Source organism: Polypterus senegalus, chromosome 13, assembly GCF_016835505.1.
Source record: "Polypterus senegalus isolate Bchr_013 chromosome 13, ASM1683550v1, whole genome shotgun sequence".
Classification (NCBI taxonomy): Eukaryota; Metazoa; Chordata; class Cladistia; order Polypteriformes; family Polypteridae; genus Polypterus; species Polypterus senegalus.
The window spans coordinates 18,478,380-18,497,706 of NC_053166.1; the positions used below are offsets into that span (position 1 = coordinate 18,478,380).

At 34.7% G+C, this 19,327-nt stretch overlaps 1 protein-coding gene across 4 annotated transcripts in view; it reads right to left on the minus strand.

Moving 5' to 3' along the window:
• Positions 1 to 19,327, minus strand: part of LOC120542298 (vegetative incompatibility protein HET-E-1-like) — a 117,915-nt gene that overhangs the window by 45,744 nt on the left and 52,844 nt on the right. For all 4 annotated transcript variants that reach the window (XM_039774644.1, XM_039774646.1, XM_039774643.1 and 1 more), the window contains 7 exons: positions 18,298 to 18,503; positions 14,416 to 14,553; positions 13,800 to 13,980; positions 8,671 to 8,761; positions 3,042 to 3,140; positions 998 to 1,088; positions 197 to 382 (listed from right to left, as the gene is read on the minus strand). In XM_039774644.1, coding sequence (XP_039630578.1) covers positions 197 to 382; positions 998 to 1,088; positions 3,042 to 3,140; positions 8,671 to 8,761; positions 13,800 to 13,980; positions 14,416 to 14,553; positions 18,298 to 18,503 — 992 coding nt within the window. The remainder of the gene's footprint in view (positions 1 to 196; positions 383 to 997; positions 1,089 to 3,041; positions 3,141 to 8,670; positions 8,762 to 13,799; positions 13,981 to 14,415; positions 14,554 to 18,297; positions 18,504 to 19,327) is intronic.

Below are 19,327 nucleotides of genomic sequence, written 5' to 3' on the forward strand. Positions count from 1 at the left end.
GTTTACTATATATAATCTTATCTAATTTGTAAATTGCCTTGTGATACTCTAAATTGCACTGCATAAAATAAGAATCATAATCCTTAGCCAAACCATTCCCTTATTTGAATTTTAACTTCCATAGAAGATACTTATTTGATGGTAATTATTCATTTTTAGTGACTTAATAAACAAGAAGTAAACATTACAAATGTACCTTATGTAGCCTGCTACATTGTCTCCTTGAATTAATATCATATTTTTCTCTGACTCTTCCTTGTATTTTTTTGCAAACATAATCCTACGCTTCAATTCAGGAGAATCTATAATTCGTTCAGATGTGGAGCCATTGGTCATTTCTTCCCCTTTATGAATTGACTCATGTAAACTAAAAGACTCTTGACTGCAAAAAAAAAAAAAAAAAAGTATGAATGACGATGAGACAATGTGTCAATGTGCAGTTTGTTTACAGTGCTACTGCTATAATAAATCATAAATATAATTTCTGTACTATAAACCAGGTTAAAGACACAATTATTTAAATAGACCACTTTCTAGCCTGTAGTAACACTGATTTGATTAAACTTAGTCATTCAGTTAACATTTTATTATTTATTTTATTAATATGAGAATGGTGAAATTTTCAGCTTAGGTTCCTGTAAACCAATTCTTTAGTCACATATTTTGATTAAATTCTTAATTCCAAAAGACATGTTACATTAAACAACACAATGGCAAATACAAAATTATCAAATTCTCCAAGCTAAATCCCAGATATGAAATTAAAACATTAACAATATTAAAGAAATAATGCAGCAAATTATCAGACGATGAGAATTTCTTTTCCCATTTTTATATATAGAAAACAGGATGTGATTACTTGTGTTATTTTCAAATAACAAAAAATAATAAACAGGTATTATATATATTAAAATCTATAAAAACATATGCAAAAGAGAATTACTGAATGCATTCATCAGAACTCTTAAAACTGTAAATGAATTTTAAGACACTTAACCTGTACAAAAATTCAGATGATTTTATCTGTTCCCATTTTGCAAATGTCCCATCACTATGGCCACTAAATAACAGGATAGGTGTTTTTATAGCTGTTAAGACAGAAATAAATTACACATGTAAGCAAAACTGAATAAAACATTTCACACAATATTTGTAACCTTTTTTACGTTTTACATAATTCAGCTTAACAGCTACTTGGACACTGGAAAGAACACCTCATTTTTGAAAAAAGATTTAAGATTTTTGCTCAGCAGGATTAAATGGTGGATTAGGTTTTAGATAACTAACATTTGTATCTTGTAATACTCCTTAGGCTTTGAGCGAGAAGGACAGATTGAGGTCAGCCTCTTTGGAACATTTGCCAAATTAATCACTGTAGACATAACATCTGTTTACAATCAGTAAATAATGTGCAAAGAAAGTCTTGCATACCATTATATTATTCAGTTCTGGCAGTTTATAAACCAGTTGCTGTATAATACTACTAATACAATGTGCATAAATTCTTAATATATGCTTCGTGCATAAGGAGAAAATTCTGAAATTCAATCACATCACATATAAAACCTGAAATCATAATATTCGGATACCTGATTAATCCAGGGTCATGGAGCTGCAACCTATACCTGCAGTATCACATAGTCAGGACTCAACTGTGGACAGAGGCACAAGTCCATTGTAGGGCCCAGTCACACAAAGACTGGCACTCCCACTAATAAACTACCAAGTAGGAAATGCTAATTGTTAACTTTACCCATCCCTGGGCATGCCAGAGGAAAAGCACAGGAAAAACCCCACAGACAGAGGGAAAAATTTCAGACTCCACATGGACACCAACCACTGCACCACCCAACTGAAATCACGATCCTTATACAATTTTACCTTTTAGGAATAATGTCAGAAAAAAGAATGTTAAACAACATTTATCAGTTGATGTTTTATGGAAAGCTGGTGTTTATTTTTACTAGAAAATGAATGACCACTTTTTCAAAAATGTTTTATTTATATGCATTTTAAAGCAGATTGATATGATAATCCTGAGCTCATCATGTGCTGTACTATAACTAATATATTTTATAGTATACACTTAAGTGGAGTATCTGTCAACATAATTCGTTCATTGTTTGTTTATAAGTTCCTCGTTTTAATAGGTTCTTGGTAGATCCAAGAAAAGCTGTATGTTTTCTTTGGACATTATGCAATCACTTATGTAACAGAGATTATGCAAAAGGAAATGATTGTTGTTTAAAAATAAAACTTCACAGACTACAGCCTTAAAAACAAAAAAAGCAAGTGTTACTGCACAGTATATATTGTTACATAATAAGGAGTTTAATTAATTGGTCTACCTTTTTAATAGATACTTGGTGATCTAGTATGATCACATGCATATATTCCTGCTCTTGAACTTAAAAAAAATCTTGCTGGGTATCCAATATTTACTTATTTCTGACATATATATAATGTTGAGACCTAAGAAGAGCTCAACATTATATATCAGAAAAAAGGATACCCAGCAAGAAGATTTTTTTTGAGACATGGGGGTAGGAGGGAGTGTGGCTAAGGGGTGGAGAGAGACAGAGAGAGAGAAAGCAATTATATTTCTATGTTATCCCTTATACCCCAATAACCGTTAGTGACAACATAACAATGCACTTCATAGCTGTATCACTTGGCAATAATATGAAATCTATGTCAAAGTTATCGTATGTACAACAACTCTTAACCTAAGACTACAAAATGCCAACAAAAGTTCAGACACCTGAGAAGAGCTTGTTTATCAACATGTATATGTTTCCCACTCTTTTAACTATATTTAAACACAGACTTTAAATATAATTAGAGTATAGCCACTTTGGCAACATGCTATAATACAGTGTAAATTCTAAATGACCAGTTATGCTTTTACTACTGAGAAGACAAATTATAATGGGAAAAGTTATCCTTGGTTTTTATAAGGTACATCATACAGAAACACAAAACAGAACAGAATGTTATTGGCAGGGTTATAGAAATATGAAATAAAGTATACATTGACTTACTATATGCCAGACATTCAACAGGCTGTTGGTTTGTTAATACAGTGGCACTTCCTGCTTTGTTGTACCGCCATACCATCATGTGACACTGACCTGCAGAGCCTAAAATACAAAGACAGTAATTGACAATTTCCAAAAGTATCTTTATCCATTGTTACAGATCATTAATTGAATTTTTTTTTAACATTAGCTGCTATAAAAAAGGGTTTGGAAACACTGTAAAAAAAGCTTTTCTTTTCAAATAATACTGAACCATCAATATGTGGATTTCCATAACAAATGTGGAAATCTGTTTCTCTTGTTTCTAGATAGACAGACAGATACTTTATTAATCCCAAGGGGAAATTCACATACTCCAGCAGCAGCATACTGATAAAAAACAATATTAAATTAAAGAGTGATAACAATGAAGGTATAACAGGCAGACAATAATTTTGTATAATATTAATGTTTAGGGGTGGAATTGAAGAGTCGCATAGTGTGGGGGAGGAACGATCTCCTTAGTCTGTAAGTGGAGCAGGACGGTGACAGCAGTCTGTCGCTGAAGCTGCTCCTCTGTCTGGAGATGATCCTCTTCAGTGGATGCAGTGGATTTTCCATGATTGACAGAAGCCTGCTCAGTGCCCGTCACTCTGCCATGGATGTCAAACTGTCCAGCTTCATATCTACAATAGAGCCCGCCTTCCTCACCAGTTTGTCCAGGTGTGAGGCATCCCTCTTCTTTATGCTGCCTCCCCAGCACACCACCGTGTAGAAGAGGGCGCTCGCCATAACTGTCTGATAGAACATCTGCAGGATATTATTGCAGATGTTGAAGGACGCCAGCCTTCTAAGGAAGTACAGTCGGCTCTGTCCTCTCTTACACAGAGCATCAGTATTGACAGTCCAGTCCAATTTGTCATCCAGCTGCAGTCCCAGGTATTTATAGGTCTGCACCCTCTGCACAGTCACCTCTGATGATCACGGGGTCTAAAATCCACCACCAACTCCTTAGTTTTGCTGGTGTTCAGTTGTAGGTGGTTTGGGTCGTACCATTTAACAAAGTCCTTGATTAGGTTCCTATACTCCTCCTCCTGCCCACTCCTGATGCTGCCCACGATAGCAGTGTCGTCTGCAAACTTTTGCACGTAGCATCACTCCGAGTTGTATTGGAAGTCCGATGTATATAGGCTGAACATCTGAGACTTGAGACTTGTTTAAGATCCTTAAGTAGCCAGAAAGCAACAATTATTGCAACATTTGAATATAAACACTAAGCAAATGATTAGTAGTACCTATACACCTGCTTATCCATGCAGTTACCTAATCAGCCAATCATGTGGCAGCAGCGCAATGCACAAAATCAGACACAGGTCAGCAACTTCATTTAAATGTTCACATCAAACATCAGAAAAGGGAAAAAGTGTGACCTCAGTGATTTCAACTCTGCCATGATTTTTAGTGCCAGCCAAGCTGGTCTGAGTAATTCTGTAAGTGCTAATCTTCTGGATTTTCACAAACAACAGCCTCGAGTTTACTCAGAATGGTGAGAAAAACAAAATCCAGTAAGCAGCAGTTCTGTGGACAGAAATGCCATGTTGATGGGATAGGTCAGGGGAAAATGGCCAGACTGGTTTGAGCTGACACAAAGGCTATGGTAATTCAGATAACCACTCTGTACAACTGTGGTGAATAGAAAAGCACCTCAGAATTCACAACATGTTAAACCTTGAGGCTTGTCGGCTACAACAGCAGAAGACCAAGTCGGGTTCTAATTCTGTCAGCCAACAGCACAAAGTTAAGCTGCAGTGAGCACAGGCCTAGTCTAATAAATCTTCATTTCTGTTGAGGCACACCGAAGGTAGAATCAGATTATGGTGCCCACAGCATGAATTCATGCAACCAACCTGCCTAGTGTCAACAGTCCAAGCTGTTGGTGGTGGTGTAATGGTGTGAGGAATGTTGCCAAGGCCTACTTTACTTTGTGGCCATAATTTACCCATCTTCTAAAGGCTACTTTCAGTATGATAGCGCACCATGTCAAAAAGCAATAGTCGTCTCAAACTGGTTTCATGAATACGAAAATGAGTTCATTGGTCTTCTGTGGCCTTCTACATCACCGGAACTCAATCCAATGAAACAGCTTTGGGATGCAGTAAAACAGGAGATTTGTAGCATGAATGTGTAGCTGACAAATCTGTAGACATTATGTGATGCTATCATGTCAAAATGTCCATGAATTAAACACTATAAGGTTAAGGATAGGTAGATTAAATAAAAACATTCCAATTTTATCTAATTTTTTTCATTTTTTCAATCTTAATGTATGCAGATTTATTGGGTATATGCCAGCTTCAGCTTTATCTTATTGTTCTTACCTGACTGGAGAAGAACAAGGCATGTTTGTCTGCTCCTGGTAGTGATAGGCAATACGATTCACTTAACTGATTTGACTCTTTTGAAGTACACTTAAAGTGAATCGATTGATTAATCAATAGGATCCAGGTCTGGCAGCACAGAAACAAAATACTTTCACTTTTGAATGAATCACAAAAATTCATAATTGAATAACTGATGTATTACTTTACTTATTAAATTATACAATAAACATGCTGATACTTCGTATAATATAACATTACCCTGTTTGAAGCACAAAACATGACGGCACAGAGAAAATGAATAATTAAAAAAAAAAAAAAGGTATAGAATGTTCAAGAATCATAAGTAAATAAGAATAATGTACCTTGATCTCAGGTTATGATTCAGTTTGAGAACTGAGTGAACAATAACCTTCTGATTTGTTTGCATTTAATGATTGAGTTGAACTTGAAAGAATCAGTAAATGATGTACACTATGGACATACATATAAGTGTGCATTAAAGTAAATAGTTTTTAAATGATTGTATAGGGTGGTCCAGATCTAATTATGCAATTTTCATTACGCTATAACTTATTAAGTTTATTACATAGAAAATCACCCGAAAAATCCCAGACCATCAAGAAGTGTAGGAACTGACAACATGAACAATCGTCTTTGCACCAAACTGGAATCATCCCTGCATAAATCAAAGTCATACAAACGATCTGGATCTGCATAATTAGATCTGGACCACCCAGTAGTATATGGAAATCCAAGTAGACAGCTGTTTTCGAGACACTAAAACCACCATTCCTGACATCATCAATCATACCAGGGTAAATGTTACTTAAATCATGCGTCTTGCCTATTAAAAAAGTCTGAAGAAGCAGTAACATAAACTTCTTGACTATTTATGTATAAGTGTAAAGGTAAAATCTGGGATGCAAATAAGAGATTGAACTCTATAGAAAGTAGAAAAGTGAAAAAGAAAACTGGCAAAGGAAAGTTCAATTTTTTTTTTTTTTACAAATTTCAGAATTTCTTAGAGAGGATATTAAAGGATTGTTCATTAAACAGTGCAGCAAATTAAAAGGAAGAATAATGCACAGATAGTGAAGATGATTTAATACGACCTCACAGGACCAAACACTTTTACAGTATTAATGCCTGTTTCACCAGTATAATTTCAAACAAGTAATATTAGCTATTTTACTTTTTTTTGGTAACAAAAGAGTGATGGTAATTAATAGTGCCCAAAAAGCACATGAACAATGATTGTTCTAAACTCCTAATCGCCAATATGCATTAACACATGTAAACAATCAGTGTATTAAACATTTTAAGACAGTGGAAAAAAAAACTACCAATATATCAAATGCTATATAATAGTTGTAGAAAAAAATCCTGTTTGGCAGTTTGGTATATTTATGCATGTTTCTACAAGTCAGACAGAAGTGCATACCTAAATTTGAAATGTTAAAATTGTGCAGATAAAATAACTAGCTTTCAAAATTCAGCTAATGAATATTATAAAATAAACTGAGACAAGTTGCTGATAGGCATATGGTCGGTTACTAATTAGAACTAGCAGTATATAATGAAAAAGCAATTAAGAAAATGCATCCATCCATCTTTCTAACTTTCTAATGGCAGGGTCATATGGCAGATGGAACCTATCCAGGCAATCATAGTAGACAAGGCCTAAACAAGACATGTACAGGGAGCTAGTCCATCACTGGGTGAATACACTCACCCACACACCAGGGCCAATACAGCAATACAAAGTTTCCTAAGTAAATCATGCCTTTAATACCCTAAACATGACTGTTAACTGGAGATTTTTTTTTCTGGTTTGGCTTTTAAAGTGCACAGCTTCATTCACCTACAGAAGACACTGGATTTATATCCTTCTTCTTTTTTTGATTCACTAACACAATGTCTGACTAGTATCTCAGAATGGATGAATAGTAATTTTCTCAAGTTAAATAAAGAGAAAACTGAAATTTTAGTGATCAGCAATAATGGATACAATGAGGCTATTAGAAATAAACTGGATACATTAGGATTAAAAGTCAAGACGGAGGTAAAAAACTTAGGGGTGATTGTTGACTGTAATCTGAAATTTAAATCACATATTAATCAGATCATTAGGACAGCATTTTTTCACTTAAGAAACATAAGTAAAGTTAGACTGGTAATATCACTGAAAGATGCTGAGAAATTAGTTCACGCGTTTGTTTTCAGTCGACTAGATTACTGTAATGCACTCCTCTCAGGACTACCCAAAAAAGATATAAATCATTTGCAACTAGTGCAGAATGCAGCTGCTAGAATCCTAACTAGGAAAAGAAAATCCGAACACATTTCTCCAGTTTTAATGTCACTACACTGGTTACCTGTGTCATTCAGGATTGACTTTAAAATTCTGCTTATGGTTTATAAAGCCTTAAATAATCTCGCCCCATCTTATATATCGGAATGTCTGACACCTTATATTCCAAATCGTAACCTCAGATCCTCAAATGAGTGTCTCCTTAGAATTCCAAGAACAAAACTTAAAAGAAGTGGTGAGGCGGCCTTCTGCTGCTATGCACCTAAAATCTGGAATAGCCTGCCAATAGGAATTCGCCAGGCTGATACAGTAGAGCACTTTAAAACACTGCTGAAAACACATTACTTTAACATGGCCTTTTTATAACTTCATTTTAATCGTAATTTAACTTAATCCTGATACTCTATATGTTCAATCTCCTCAAAATAACTATTCATGGTGGCTCTAAAATCGGTACTGACCCCTACTCTCTTTTCTGTTTCTTTTTCCGGTTTCTTTGTGGTGGTGGCCTGCGCCACCACCACCTACTCAACGCTTCATGATAATCAAACAATGATGGACGGATTAAAAGGAAGAAGTCTACGTGACCATCATCATCATCAAGCCCTTCCGTGAGAATCCTAAATCCAAAGAGGACTGTTTCATTTATATTAGGTAGAATGTCCAGAGGGGACTGGGCGGTCTCATGGTCTGGAATCCCTACAGATTTTATTTTTCTCCAGCCGTCTGGAGTTTTTTTGTTTTTTCTGTCCCCTGGCCATTGAACCTTACTCTTATTCGATGTTAATGTTGATTTATTTTGTTTTATAATTGTGTCTTTCATTTTTCTATTCTTTAATATGTAAAGCACTTTGAGCTACTGTTTGTATGAAAATGTGCTATATAAATAAATGTTGTTGTTGTTGTTAAACATTAAGTTTAAGTAGCACAGGTTTTATTTTAATAAGACAAATGCACTTACCCACCACATAGCTGATCTCTGAAAGATACATCAGTCGTTCTAGATTTGGCCCATTCTCTGAACTATTAATTATATCAATAAACTCTGACACCTGAGATAAAGATATTTGTAAGAAGAACAAACATGTAACAATTTTATGTGTACATTGATATATACAATATCAACAACAAAAGCCAAACACAATTCCATCCAACCGATATAAATGAAAAAAAAAACAAAACAGGAAAACAATTGAGGGCTGAAGACAACTGAAACACTTTTGTAGCAAAGGGGGATATGAGAAATTTTTCAGTTAGACCCAAAGGGTACTGAAGGATGAATCAGCTAGAAAATGTGTTGTGAGGTGGGCAATAAAAATGATTTTAAATAAACTAGCTGTACCTATAGTGTTGTCCAAACAATCATTAAAAAAATGTTTAACTCCAATATTAATATGATTCTATTTAGGGCATTGATATAAATAATTCTGAAATAAAAAGGAGATTAAGTACTTACTAAGAAAATTCATGATTAGAAATCAATCAAAATCTGCTCATTTTACTTCAAGTAAAAAAAAAATATAATAAAAGGTACGAAGAAACGTTCCTTTTTTCTACCCTGTCACAGCAAAACATTTAAACTTCAACCAGTCCCTAAACTGGGCTGTTTAAACTTGTGTTCTAATACTTACATATACTGTATTACAGAAAATTAAACAAAAATAGTGAGATATTTGTCTTCAAACAACATTATAATTCAATTGCTGATCTGTTACTGTAGTATTTCTAAGTGGATATCTCCTGATCTCACATTTGAGCAATATAATTCATTGTCATCGGCGATCTTGCTTGTGGTAACTAAACAAAATTTCATTGTGACCATGCAGAGACAGCTATCTCAAATGTAAATTGATTTAGTTTTTACTGTGCATGCACTGTATCGTATACTTAACCTAAGATTATAGTATTAAATTTCTTCAGCTATCTCTACGAACTAAAACAAACAGATTGCTGGGAGAGACACATTAACTGCCAAAATATAAAAGCATCATCATATTACTCTGATTGGAATAGTGCACATTCATCAGTCTTTTACAAAAAAAGCATAAGTGGTATATACTATATAATGACTCTACATGAACACACACAACAGATCACACAAAGGGACTTATCAAATGTTTACACCTAATAATGAATTACATTATAAATGTTAGACAGACAGACAGGCAAACAGACAGATAGATACATAGATAGATAACAACTACAAATTTAAAATACTTTATCATTGGGTTTCTTACTGCACAGTGTCACATACACTTAATTTTTTGTGCAAAATCAAGCAGATTAATCTTTTGGTCCAGTCTTGGAAATGGAGAGCAAATTGCTTGTCTGCAGCACTCATAATATTCTAACAGATATAACAGAAATTCTACCACTGATAAATGAATTCAGTGCAATACAGTGATATTTACTTAGGTTTTATCTATTCAGTCAAATGGTGAATCATAATTTGATAATTTAACTTTGTATATTTTTTACTGTTGTGTATGAGTCCATCATTAATTTATATATGTTTTTATGTTAATTTACCACTTTGAGCAAGCATTTTGGTGGTTTCCGGGGCCTTTGATCCAAATTCTCTTATTAGGTTTTCAATTGAAAGCTTACTTTTGTTCTTATGAATTATTTTCTACCATTTCACCACCATTTTGGCCATCCCAAACACTGCATTGTTACAGGACATGTACTCAAAGATTGTGAACTGCCAATAACAATGCGACGGATTAAAAAGTCATTATTTTGGACACACCCTCAGTTTTTCAATTCCAAAAGCTGTGTAGAAAATCGTTTTTTGTTTAAAACAAACCTTTTTCTAAAGTCCTTTTCTGTTCTAAACTTTTGAATTAATTTTTTTAACTAAGATTTTTTTTCTTGTTTATTTGTGGTAGCAGTACAGAATTTTTCTCAGTTTTCACCCCTTTTACTGGCTCTCCCAATCCCCTTTAAAAATCTACTTTGCTAGTGCTTTAGCAGAATAGTTACTTCATAAGGATTAAGGTTTGAATATTTCTCAAGTGATGCCGTACCTTTCTCCTCCTCTTCCAGGTCTGTTCAACAAACTTAATAATGAAACAGAGAAACGATCAGTACTAATGGGTTATTATTGCATTGCTTTGGCACAGCTGCTTTATTTTCACCCATCCATTTATTTATTTACTAGCAAAATACCCGCGCTTCGCAGCGGCGAAGTACTGCCTTAAAATATTTATTAAGAAGAAAAGTAAACCTTTTTAAACTGAGGGAAAATATACCAATAATTATTTGTTAAGGATCTCTTTGTATACCACGTTGTCAGTTCGGCCCTCCGGTTGTAATATGACCAAGCTGTGCGCTGGGCTTTCAGTTGAGCATGCAACGTACAGTTGGCCATGTGAAAAGCAATCTTGCCTCAAATCTCACAGCTTGGATTGCTGCTGTCATAATCGGTTTGAGTTTCATGGTTTGTTTCAATTACGTTAGTATTTGTAGGACTTGTGTTGAAGTGACATTCGGTATCTGTTAAGCGTTGTAAGCATACAACCGGTTTCATCGATAAAATCACATCCAGCTTTTGAGAGTTTAAACATTCATAAACATCAAAGTGTCCACTACTGAAATCGTCACCTGTCAATCTAAGATGTTTAAGAGGCATTGGCGGTTGTCGAAAGGTGTAAAATATTTGGCCATTTCAGTACACTTGAAAGCGACAACCGAACAATTCAGCGGCAGCCATCAACTCACATGCAGATCCACAGGTGAAGGGCTTAAGCATTTGACTCTTCTAGTGCTCCTGTGTAGTATAATTATCTCCTGTACCGTCATCAGTCCACACCTTGAACCTGTCCCAGTCATTCAATACATAAGACACAATGTTCCTCCGGATATCAAGAGTGAGCCTGATATGGCCGTGCAATATGTAACACAGAGAATGTAAAAGGCAGGTGCCATCTCCGGGCATGAAAACCACTCGGTAAGTGACAGTTCTTTGATCGATGGTGATCACCTCGATAGACATGTTAAGGGGGTTAAGGTTGGAACGATAAAGGAAATGGGTACCTGAACAATGTAAAGTAAGTCTAAAATATCTAGACAATAACTATAATCGTAATAAATGAACAATAAAACAGCAGAGATTCCATGGATTAAATAAAAAGGCTGCAGTTATCAGAAGGGAGACGTGAATCCTGTGGTGAAGCAAGGAAGGGAATGAAGAGACTGGAGCGACGGACGACCTTATATAGGCAGGCAGCCAACAACGTGGGAGGTGTTGGGATGGGGGACCCAACGCTGCCTCACATGGCGACTGAGCTGCAGGCTATGGATGTATATATGTACGTAAGTAGGATTCAGTTAGCGTTGGAAATCCGTGTACCAAATTTCTCGAAGATAGGCCCATAAGTAACAAAGATCGTTGGAAAGTTCAATATGGTGGCCGACAGTGGCATCATACCACCGAAATAAGTATGTACTTCGATTTCAGTTAGCGCAGGGAAGCCACCTACCAAATTTTGTGAAGATGGGGCCATAAATAAGAAAGTTCAACATGGCGGACGTTGTCAACCGCTTTGCCCGTTACGCATTGAATTTCAAAATGAAACCTGATTAACTTTTGTAAGTAAGCTATAAGGAATGAGCCTGCCAAATTTCAGCCTTTTACCTACACAGGAAGTTGGAGAATTAGTGACGTTGGAAAGTTCAATATGGCGGCCGACAGTGACGTCTTACCACCGAAATAAGTACATACATCGGTTTCGGTTAGCTCAGGGAAGCCGCCTACCAAATTTCATGAAGATGGGGCCATAAATAAGAAAGTTCAACATGGCGGACGTTGTCGACTGTTATGACCATTACGTGTAGAATTTCGAAAATGAAACCTGCTTAACTTTTGTAAGTAAGCTGTAAGGAATGAGCCTGACTGCTGCTAATTTCAGCCTTCTACCTACACGGGAACCTACACGGGAAGTTGGAGAATTAGTGATGAGTGAGTGAGTGAGTCAGTTAGTCAGTCAGTGAGGGATTTGCCTTTTATTAGTATAGATTTGTATTTTAATTCAGTTAGCACAATTACAGTTTCTTCAGTTGTCTATTCTGGCAAGGGATGGAGGTATTTCTTAGATTATAACATATAAACAAATCTACCGTTGAGCTAAACAAAGATGTAGTACAAGTAATATTACACAACCTCTGAAACCAATAAAATAAGCAAGACAAGGTTTCCACTTAATCTTCGATAATTAGGAATTGCGTAGACCTTTATAATTAGTGACATTTTGGGATGTGACCTTCAGTTGTGATCATAGCAGTGTGGCTAAAAATCAAACAAATGTCCAAACCATTAGCAGCCACAAAGCAAACAAACTAGAGTTGTTATGAAACAGTAAGCATTTTTAACAATTTTAAAGAGTGCCTTTAGCACAAAATAAACCTTAAATATAAATTCTTTGCATTCCAAATTCCACAAAAAGACACAAAGAACATGATATATAAAGGCTAAATAAATCCATATAACATTGAGGAAAAAAAGAATAATAACTAACCTTGTGCTACAAAGAATTATTACAACAGATGCATTTACTAATAAATTACTCAAGCCATGCAAATTAATACAATAATGTTCTTGCTTATAATTTTATCCAATTTCAGGGTCTGCTGTAACCTCTACCAGCAGAAATATCTATGAGTTAGGAATCAACTTCAGACAGAGCAATCCATTAGGTCATATCTGGTAAATCTGAAATTGCTTATTCACCTAAATTGTATATCACCTGAATGAAAGATAAAAACAAGATTACCCTAAGAAAATCCCACACAGAAATACAATGCATGTAGAAAATACACAAACATAGTGTATTTTTATTCAAGTTACATTGTCATAATATCTTCAGAGGTTTGTAATGTAAAACGCAGAAGATGGTTCCTTGACTGCAATAGCATTTGAAAATATGGATGGAAAACTCTCCACAATGACTCAGTAATAAGATGTCTTTCCCTTCAGTCTAATGCACACAGCTCATAATATAACTAAACTAATTCCTACAAATTATAATTAAAATAGATGCATTTACTAATTCATAGTTTCATTTATGGAAGTTAATATTATGCAATACTTACAATTTCTCCAGATTTTGGATCATAAATTGAAACAGTAGGCAGTCCACTGCTGATCCAGACCAAGTTGACACAGGGTATATAGCACAGTCCATTTATTACTCCACTGAAAGTGAGCTTCTGGATAACCTGCCCATCCTGTGACCACACATGCACTGTTTTGTCAAAAGATCCTGTCAAAAAACTACATAGATCAAACAGTGAAAGAAAGTAAATATATGATACTTGTAGAAATGTTTTTTTCATAAAAATTAAATTGGGATTCTGAAGCTTTGCAGAAAAAGTGTTATCTATCTATCTATCTATCTAGCTATCTATCTTCATTTATCTGTCTATCTAGCTAGCTAGCTATCTTCATTTACAAGATCATGGTACCATGTAAAAATACAGAAGCCAGGACTGAACTGGTCTCTCTATCTCTCTCTCTCTCTCTCACACACACACACACACACTTGTCCAATTCTCCAAAGAATACAGCAACTAGAATACCTAGCCAAAAGCTATGGCCAAAAAACCCTCTGTCCTCTGTGCTGCACTGTCCTCTTCTAAAGTGCTCAGTTCTTTAGATACAATATCAACATTTAATTTAAATAATATTTCAACGTTAATATTTTCTTACCGTGTGCTTTCCTTCTCCTTAACCATTATTAATGTTGTGATTCCTGCATCATGAGCACTAGAGTTACAGTTGACCACCACCAGATTCTTTCCTTTGGAATATGAACTGGTGTGAAATATGATAAACTTTCTATCATATCTGTTAAAAAATATACATATATTAAATTTATACTGTATATACAATATATATTCTATGCAGACATTTAATTAGACAGTTGATTGTGCTTTAACTTTACTTTTTTATACAAAGCTTTTTGCAATCAAGCAACACAATACAAACAGCTAGCTGAAACCAGCAGAAGATGCACACAACAGAACATCTGTGGTATATATGCCTAACAGGGGCTTTAAAATTATTCTGTTAGTTTGACAATTAACTTTCTTGTATACAAGGATCCTCAAGTGGAAGAAGCGTGTTCTTAAAGGCTTAACTTTCAATGGTTGGAAGAACCCAGCAAAAAAAAAAAAAAAAAAAATTACAAGGCATGTTTTTGGTTTGGTTGTCCTTTAATGCTTCTGTAGCTTGTGTCAACATCAATTTTCCATCATGTTCACACTTAACCTATAAAACTACAACTAGATTTGCACACTGTAAATCCTCAATGTTGTCTGGACTATACGGATATCACAATGTTTGAACCTGTTTACATTACACTGACAACTAGGTTTCTCCACATTAAATTTAAATGCAAGTGTGAATTGGATCAAAATTAAGACCCTTATTATTTTTTTGTAAAATATTTTCAGTAACTGTAAATAAAAAGGCTAATCTATGTATTCAGCAGATTGCGTCAGTGACTATAAGCATTCATTGTAAATAAATACCCACTAAATGGTTCAATTCAGATTGTAACTAATCTCCTGGTTTAGTTGGACTTTTAGCTAGGCTGACTCTACACTCAGCTTATGAATTCCAAAATCTTCTGAACTAACAGGCTTGGCAAAAACTTTTAATTAAAGAAACAGTTGACCTAAAATGGAAAATTTATAAAAATAACTTCATTACATTTTATTGGCAATTTCAGTTATATTTTTTCTTCATTTTACATGGGAGATTTTAATGGTTTGTAGTCAGAATCAGATGTGAGTTCATGAAGCCAGTAAAACCACATGCTCCTCCTGGTGTCAAAGATTGTGGATATTTCTAAAAAAACATGTGGTGTTAAAGTTTGTTATTTTAAATGATTTTTAAGGACTGTAAGACTTTTGCATGTTTACTCTGAATTTGACTTTTGGTTACATTTCTGGCTTGTTGCTTTGGTTTCATTTTGATTTCTCAGCTTTTCTGATCCTCGCTTTGTTTTGTTTTTTTTTTGTTTGTTTTTTTGACTATGTTATTCACTGCTTCCATCTCTTGTTTCTTTCCAAACACAATATCTTCATTCTCTCTTTTTCTTTTTTGAGGCAGAAAACAAAGTAGTTCTCTGAAGTAAAATTCTGACAAACTCAGGTTTACTAAACATCTTCTAGCCATCTATTTCCTATACCAATATGCAGTTAGTTAGCTGTAATGTGGAATTAAAGGATATCCTGGCAGCTCCAGGTACAGGGTATTTACTAGCTCCAAGAAGTGGCAAGTTCAAAGGTCAGGCTGGGTAAAACCCTTATCTGGCCAACTGCAACATATGGATGTGAAGGATGAACCCTAAAATAAGCAGATGCAAAGAACACAGAAGCTTTAGAAATGTGGTGCTACAGATGGATGCTCCAAGTGTAATGGAAAGAACACCTAACAACACGAGACACTGACCTAGCTGGCTTAGAAACAACAGTGGTGAACATAGGTACTTAAAATAGTATCCAAAAAGGAAGAAAAAAAAAAAAACATGACTTCTCAACTATATGGAGAAACAAAAAACTAAATGCAAGAAATGAATTCTCTGTCTCAGAAAACCCTTCAAACATGACTACAATCGTGCCAAACTATGAACAAAATTTAATGAATGAATGAAAAAATGAATAATACAATCCATAACACATTTGGAAGCTACAGTGGTGACAGATTTTTATTCCAGCCTATATAGATGTTTAATTGAAGGCCAATCACTGCTAATACAATTTATTTCATTTTATGGTTGATCAGTGTTTTCATTTATCCTTGTCAGCTCATTCATATATTGTATATTTTTTATTTCTGAGAATATCATCCACACGATTTGTGGCCTAAAGAACATTTTTCATTATTTCTTTACAAATAATATATTTAAAAAGACACTTCACAACAAACAGACATGGGTGTAAATGGGACTTAATTACATAGACAATTATTGGTTCTAATTAGCTTGTGGCTGGTTAAGAAAACAGATTAAACCTAAATGCAGCTGCTTACAATTAAAATGGGAAATAAATAGTACTGAATTTTAATAAAGGAGTTAACTAAAATTAAGCCCAAAATCATTTTGCTTAAGTAGTCAATAAATGGTAGCCAATAAACAGACTCTAATTGAAAAATAGTTGGAAGTGAAAACCTGCAACCACTGCAGCCATCCAGAACCATAAATGAAGATCCCAAAGTAATTAAAATTTGTCTTGGATGAATGAAAGTACTACAATGTTATTTCAGAGTATATTTAATATTGTTAAATATTAAGTTTCATTATCAGCAAGGACTATCTCCTTATCAAGAAACTGTGTTGGAACAAAAACTTGCAGTCAGTACAGCAATATGAACAAAACTGAAAAACAGTGTTAAAAGTAGAATGTCCAACTCAGATTCTAGATGCCACTGTGGCTACAGGTTTTATTTTCAACCACTTTCTTAATATGTAACTAGTGTCTGCTGCTAATTAACTTCTTTTGCCTTAATTTTAATTGACTTGCTTTTTAATATTTATACCCTTAAATCATTAATTTCTTCCTTAATTAGCAGTTAATCAAAAATGAAAAATAAAGTGAGCCAACAAATGACGAGCTAACCTGTGTCCGTCACACAGTATTTGAATATAAATAAAAGGTGACGATTTCAGTAATGTTGATCTGGTTAGGTCACCAAAACTTTTTAACAGTGTCCTTAGGAAAAAGAAACTCAACAGTTTTGGAAATGTCTGTTGTGGCAGAATGAGTGCAGTAACACGTATAGAAATAAATGATGGGCTTAATTAACAACAACAATCAACTTCCATTTAAGAAACTACTTGGAATGAAACTGATTGTGGAGTTTGAGGCACCAATTAGCTGGTCATCTTTTGGCTCGCTATACATCTCATTTTCGTTTGGCTGCCATTTAGGGAAAAAGAAGCAATTTAGATGACTGAGTCTTTAAAAGTCAACTGGCTGAAAGAAACTGGTCATTGATTAATAAAGTGACCGGAAGAAATACCTGCAGTCACTGTGACTCTCTGGGATTGGAGATTGGTTTAAATTAACAAGGCACTTAGAAAGAAAATGCAAATAAGGTTCTCACCAAAAGAATGAACATGTATTGAATAACACAGATTTTGTTTGCCCACTTGCAAAATAAAGTTATTTTTGCTAGGTCTTCCAAATTGTGCTTACAAAAATATTCTTTTTCACATATCCTTATTCTGTATAAAGTGAAAATTAAATAGTGGCAAAATGTTTAAAAAGCCCTAGGAAATGATTATTCTTGCAACATGGAATAAAACATTCAGGACTCACTGAATCACATAAAACTCGGGTACTTATATGCTATGCATCTGTAAAATTTTAAATATGACTTCTAAACTTTAAAAGGTGTAAAACATTGTTAATACTCAGTGTCATTATTGAAGAATCACACTAACTATAGTGCACTGTGGTGGAATGCACTGACGCTAACGAAATATGCAAAACTTTGTCAGAAGGAGAGATGGATGTCAAAACCACTCAGTTAATAAAAAATGCTAATTATAACATAAAAAGAACTTATTTTCTAAAAACTGACCCACAGCTGTAAATCTGGCTATCATGGCAGATGATGCAGGAGACAATATCTCTGTGAGTGTTATTGCTGTGACTCTCCTTGACATTAATCACTTTGCCTGTTGTCCTTTTTTGGTCCAAAGGGTAGACAGTAAGACGGCCTTTAAATCCACAAACAAGCTGTTGCCGTCTGTGATTGATGGCGATGGAAAAAATCGGCCTCCGTAGCTGAAATAAAAGCAGAGCTGGTGGTCAGGCACGGAAAACAGAACCTACTTTTTTCTGTAAAAATGTTCTAGAAAATACTTGCTTTTTCTATAAACTCTGAATCACACTATTCTTGGAACTGAATGTGAATCACTTCTTTTTCTGTTTCTGTTTTTAGTTACATAATATCAGTTTGCAATGTTTTTGGTGCAGCTCTTGGATTTAATAAAGGTCAAATTTTGTCACAGCTGTAGATGCCTGGTGGATCTGTGGATCTGGTGTGCTGGTGACTGTAGAAAACATTAGAAACCAAAGAAAGTAGCTAAAAGTCTATAGAGAATAGCTGTTTCCTTTTAAATCGATACAAAATACCAATAGCCTAAACTACTGTTGAAAAAAATGGAATCTTTAGTTGCATTAATACTTTTCAACAAAGTATTGTTGCAGAAGAAGTCACTTAAAGTGCAAAACAAAGTCACTAAGAGTTTAGAAATAGATTTATCAAACCCTCATACATATAAAACAATCCATCCATTTCCCAGAATTGATTATCTAATTGGGATGTTGGAGCTTAACCGATCAGCACTGGATGAAAACTAGGATGCCCTGGATGGGACATCACCTCATTACATCATATAGTAGGGCTACACATAAGAAAACTGTCAACACATGGCAAATTTCACTGCCAGGGTTTGAAAAAACCTTCAGAGAACATAAGCATGAGAGTGGGAAATCTGGAAAATACTGCTGAATGATTGATATTGTGAATAGATAACAAGAGTGGCAGTGGTTGGCACTGTTGCTTCACAGATACAGCAACCAGGGTTTGAATACCAAGCTTGATC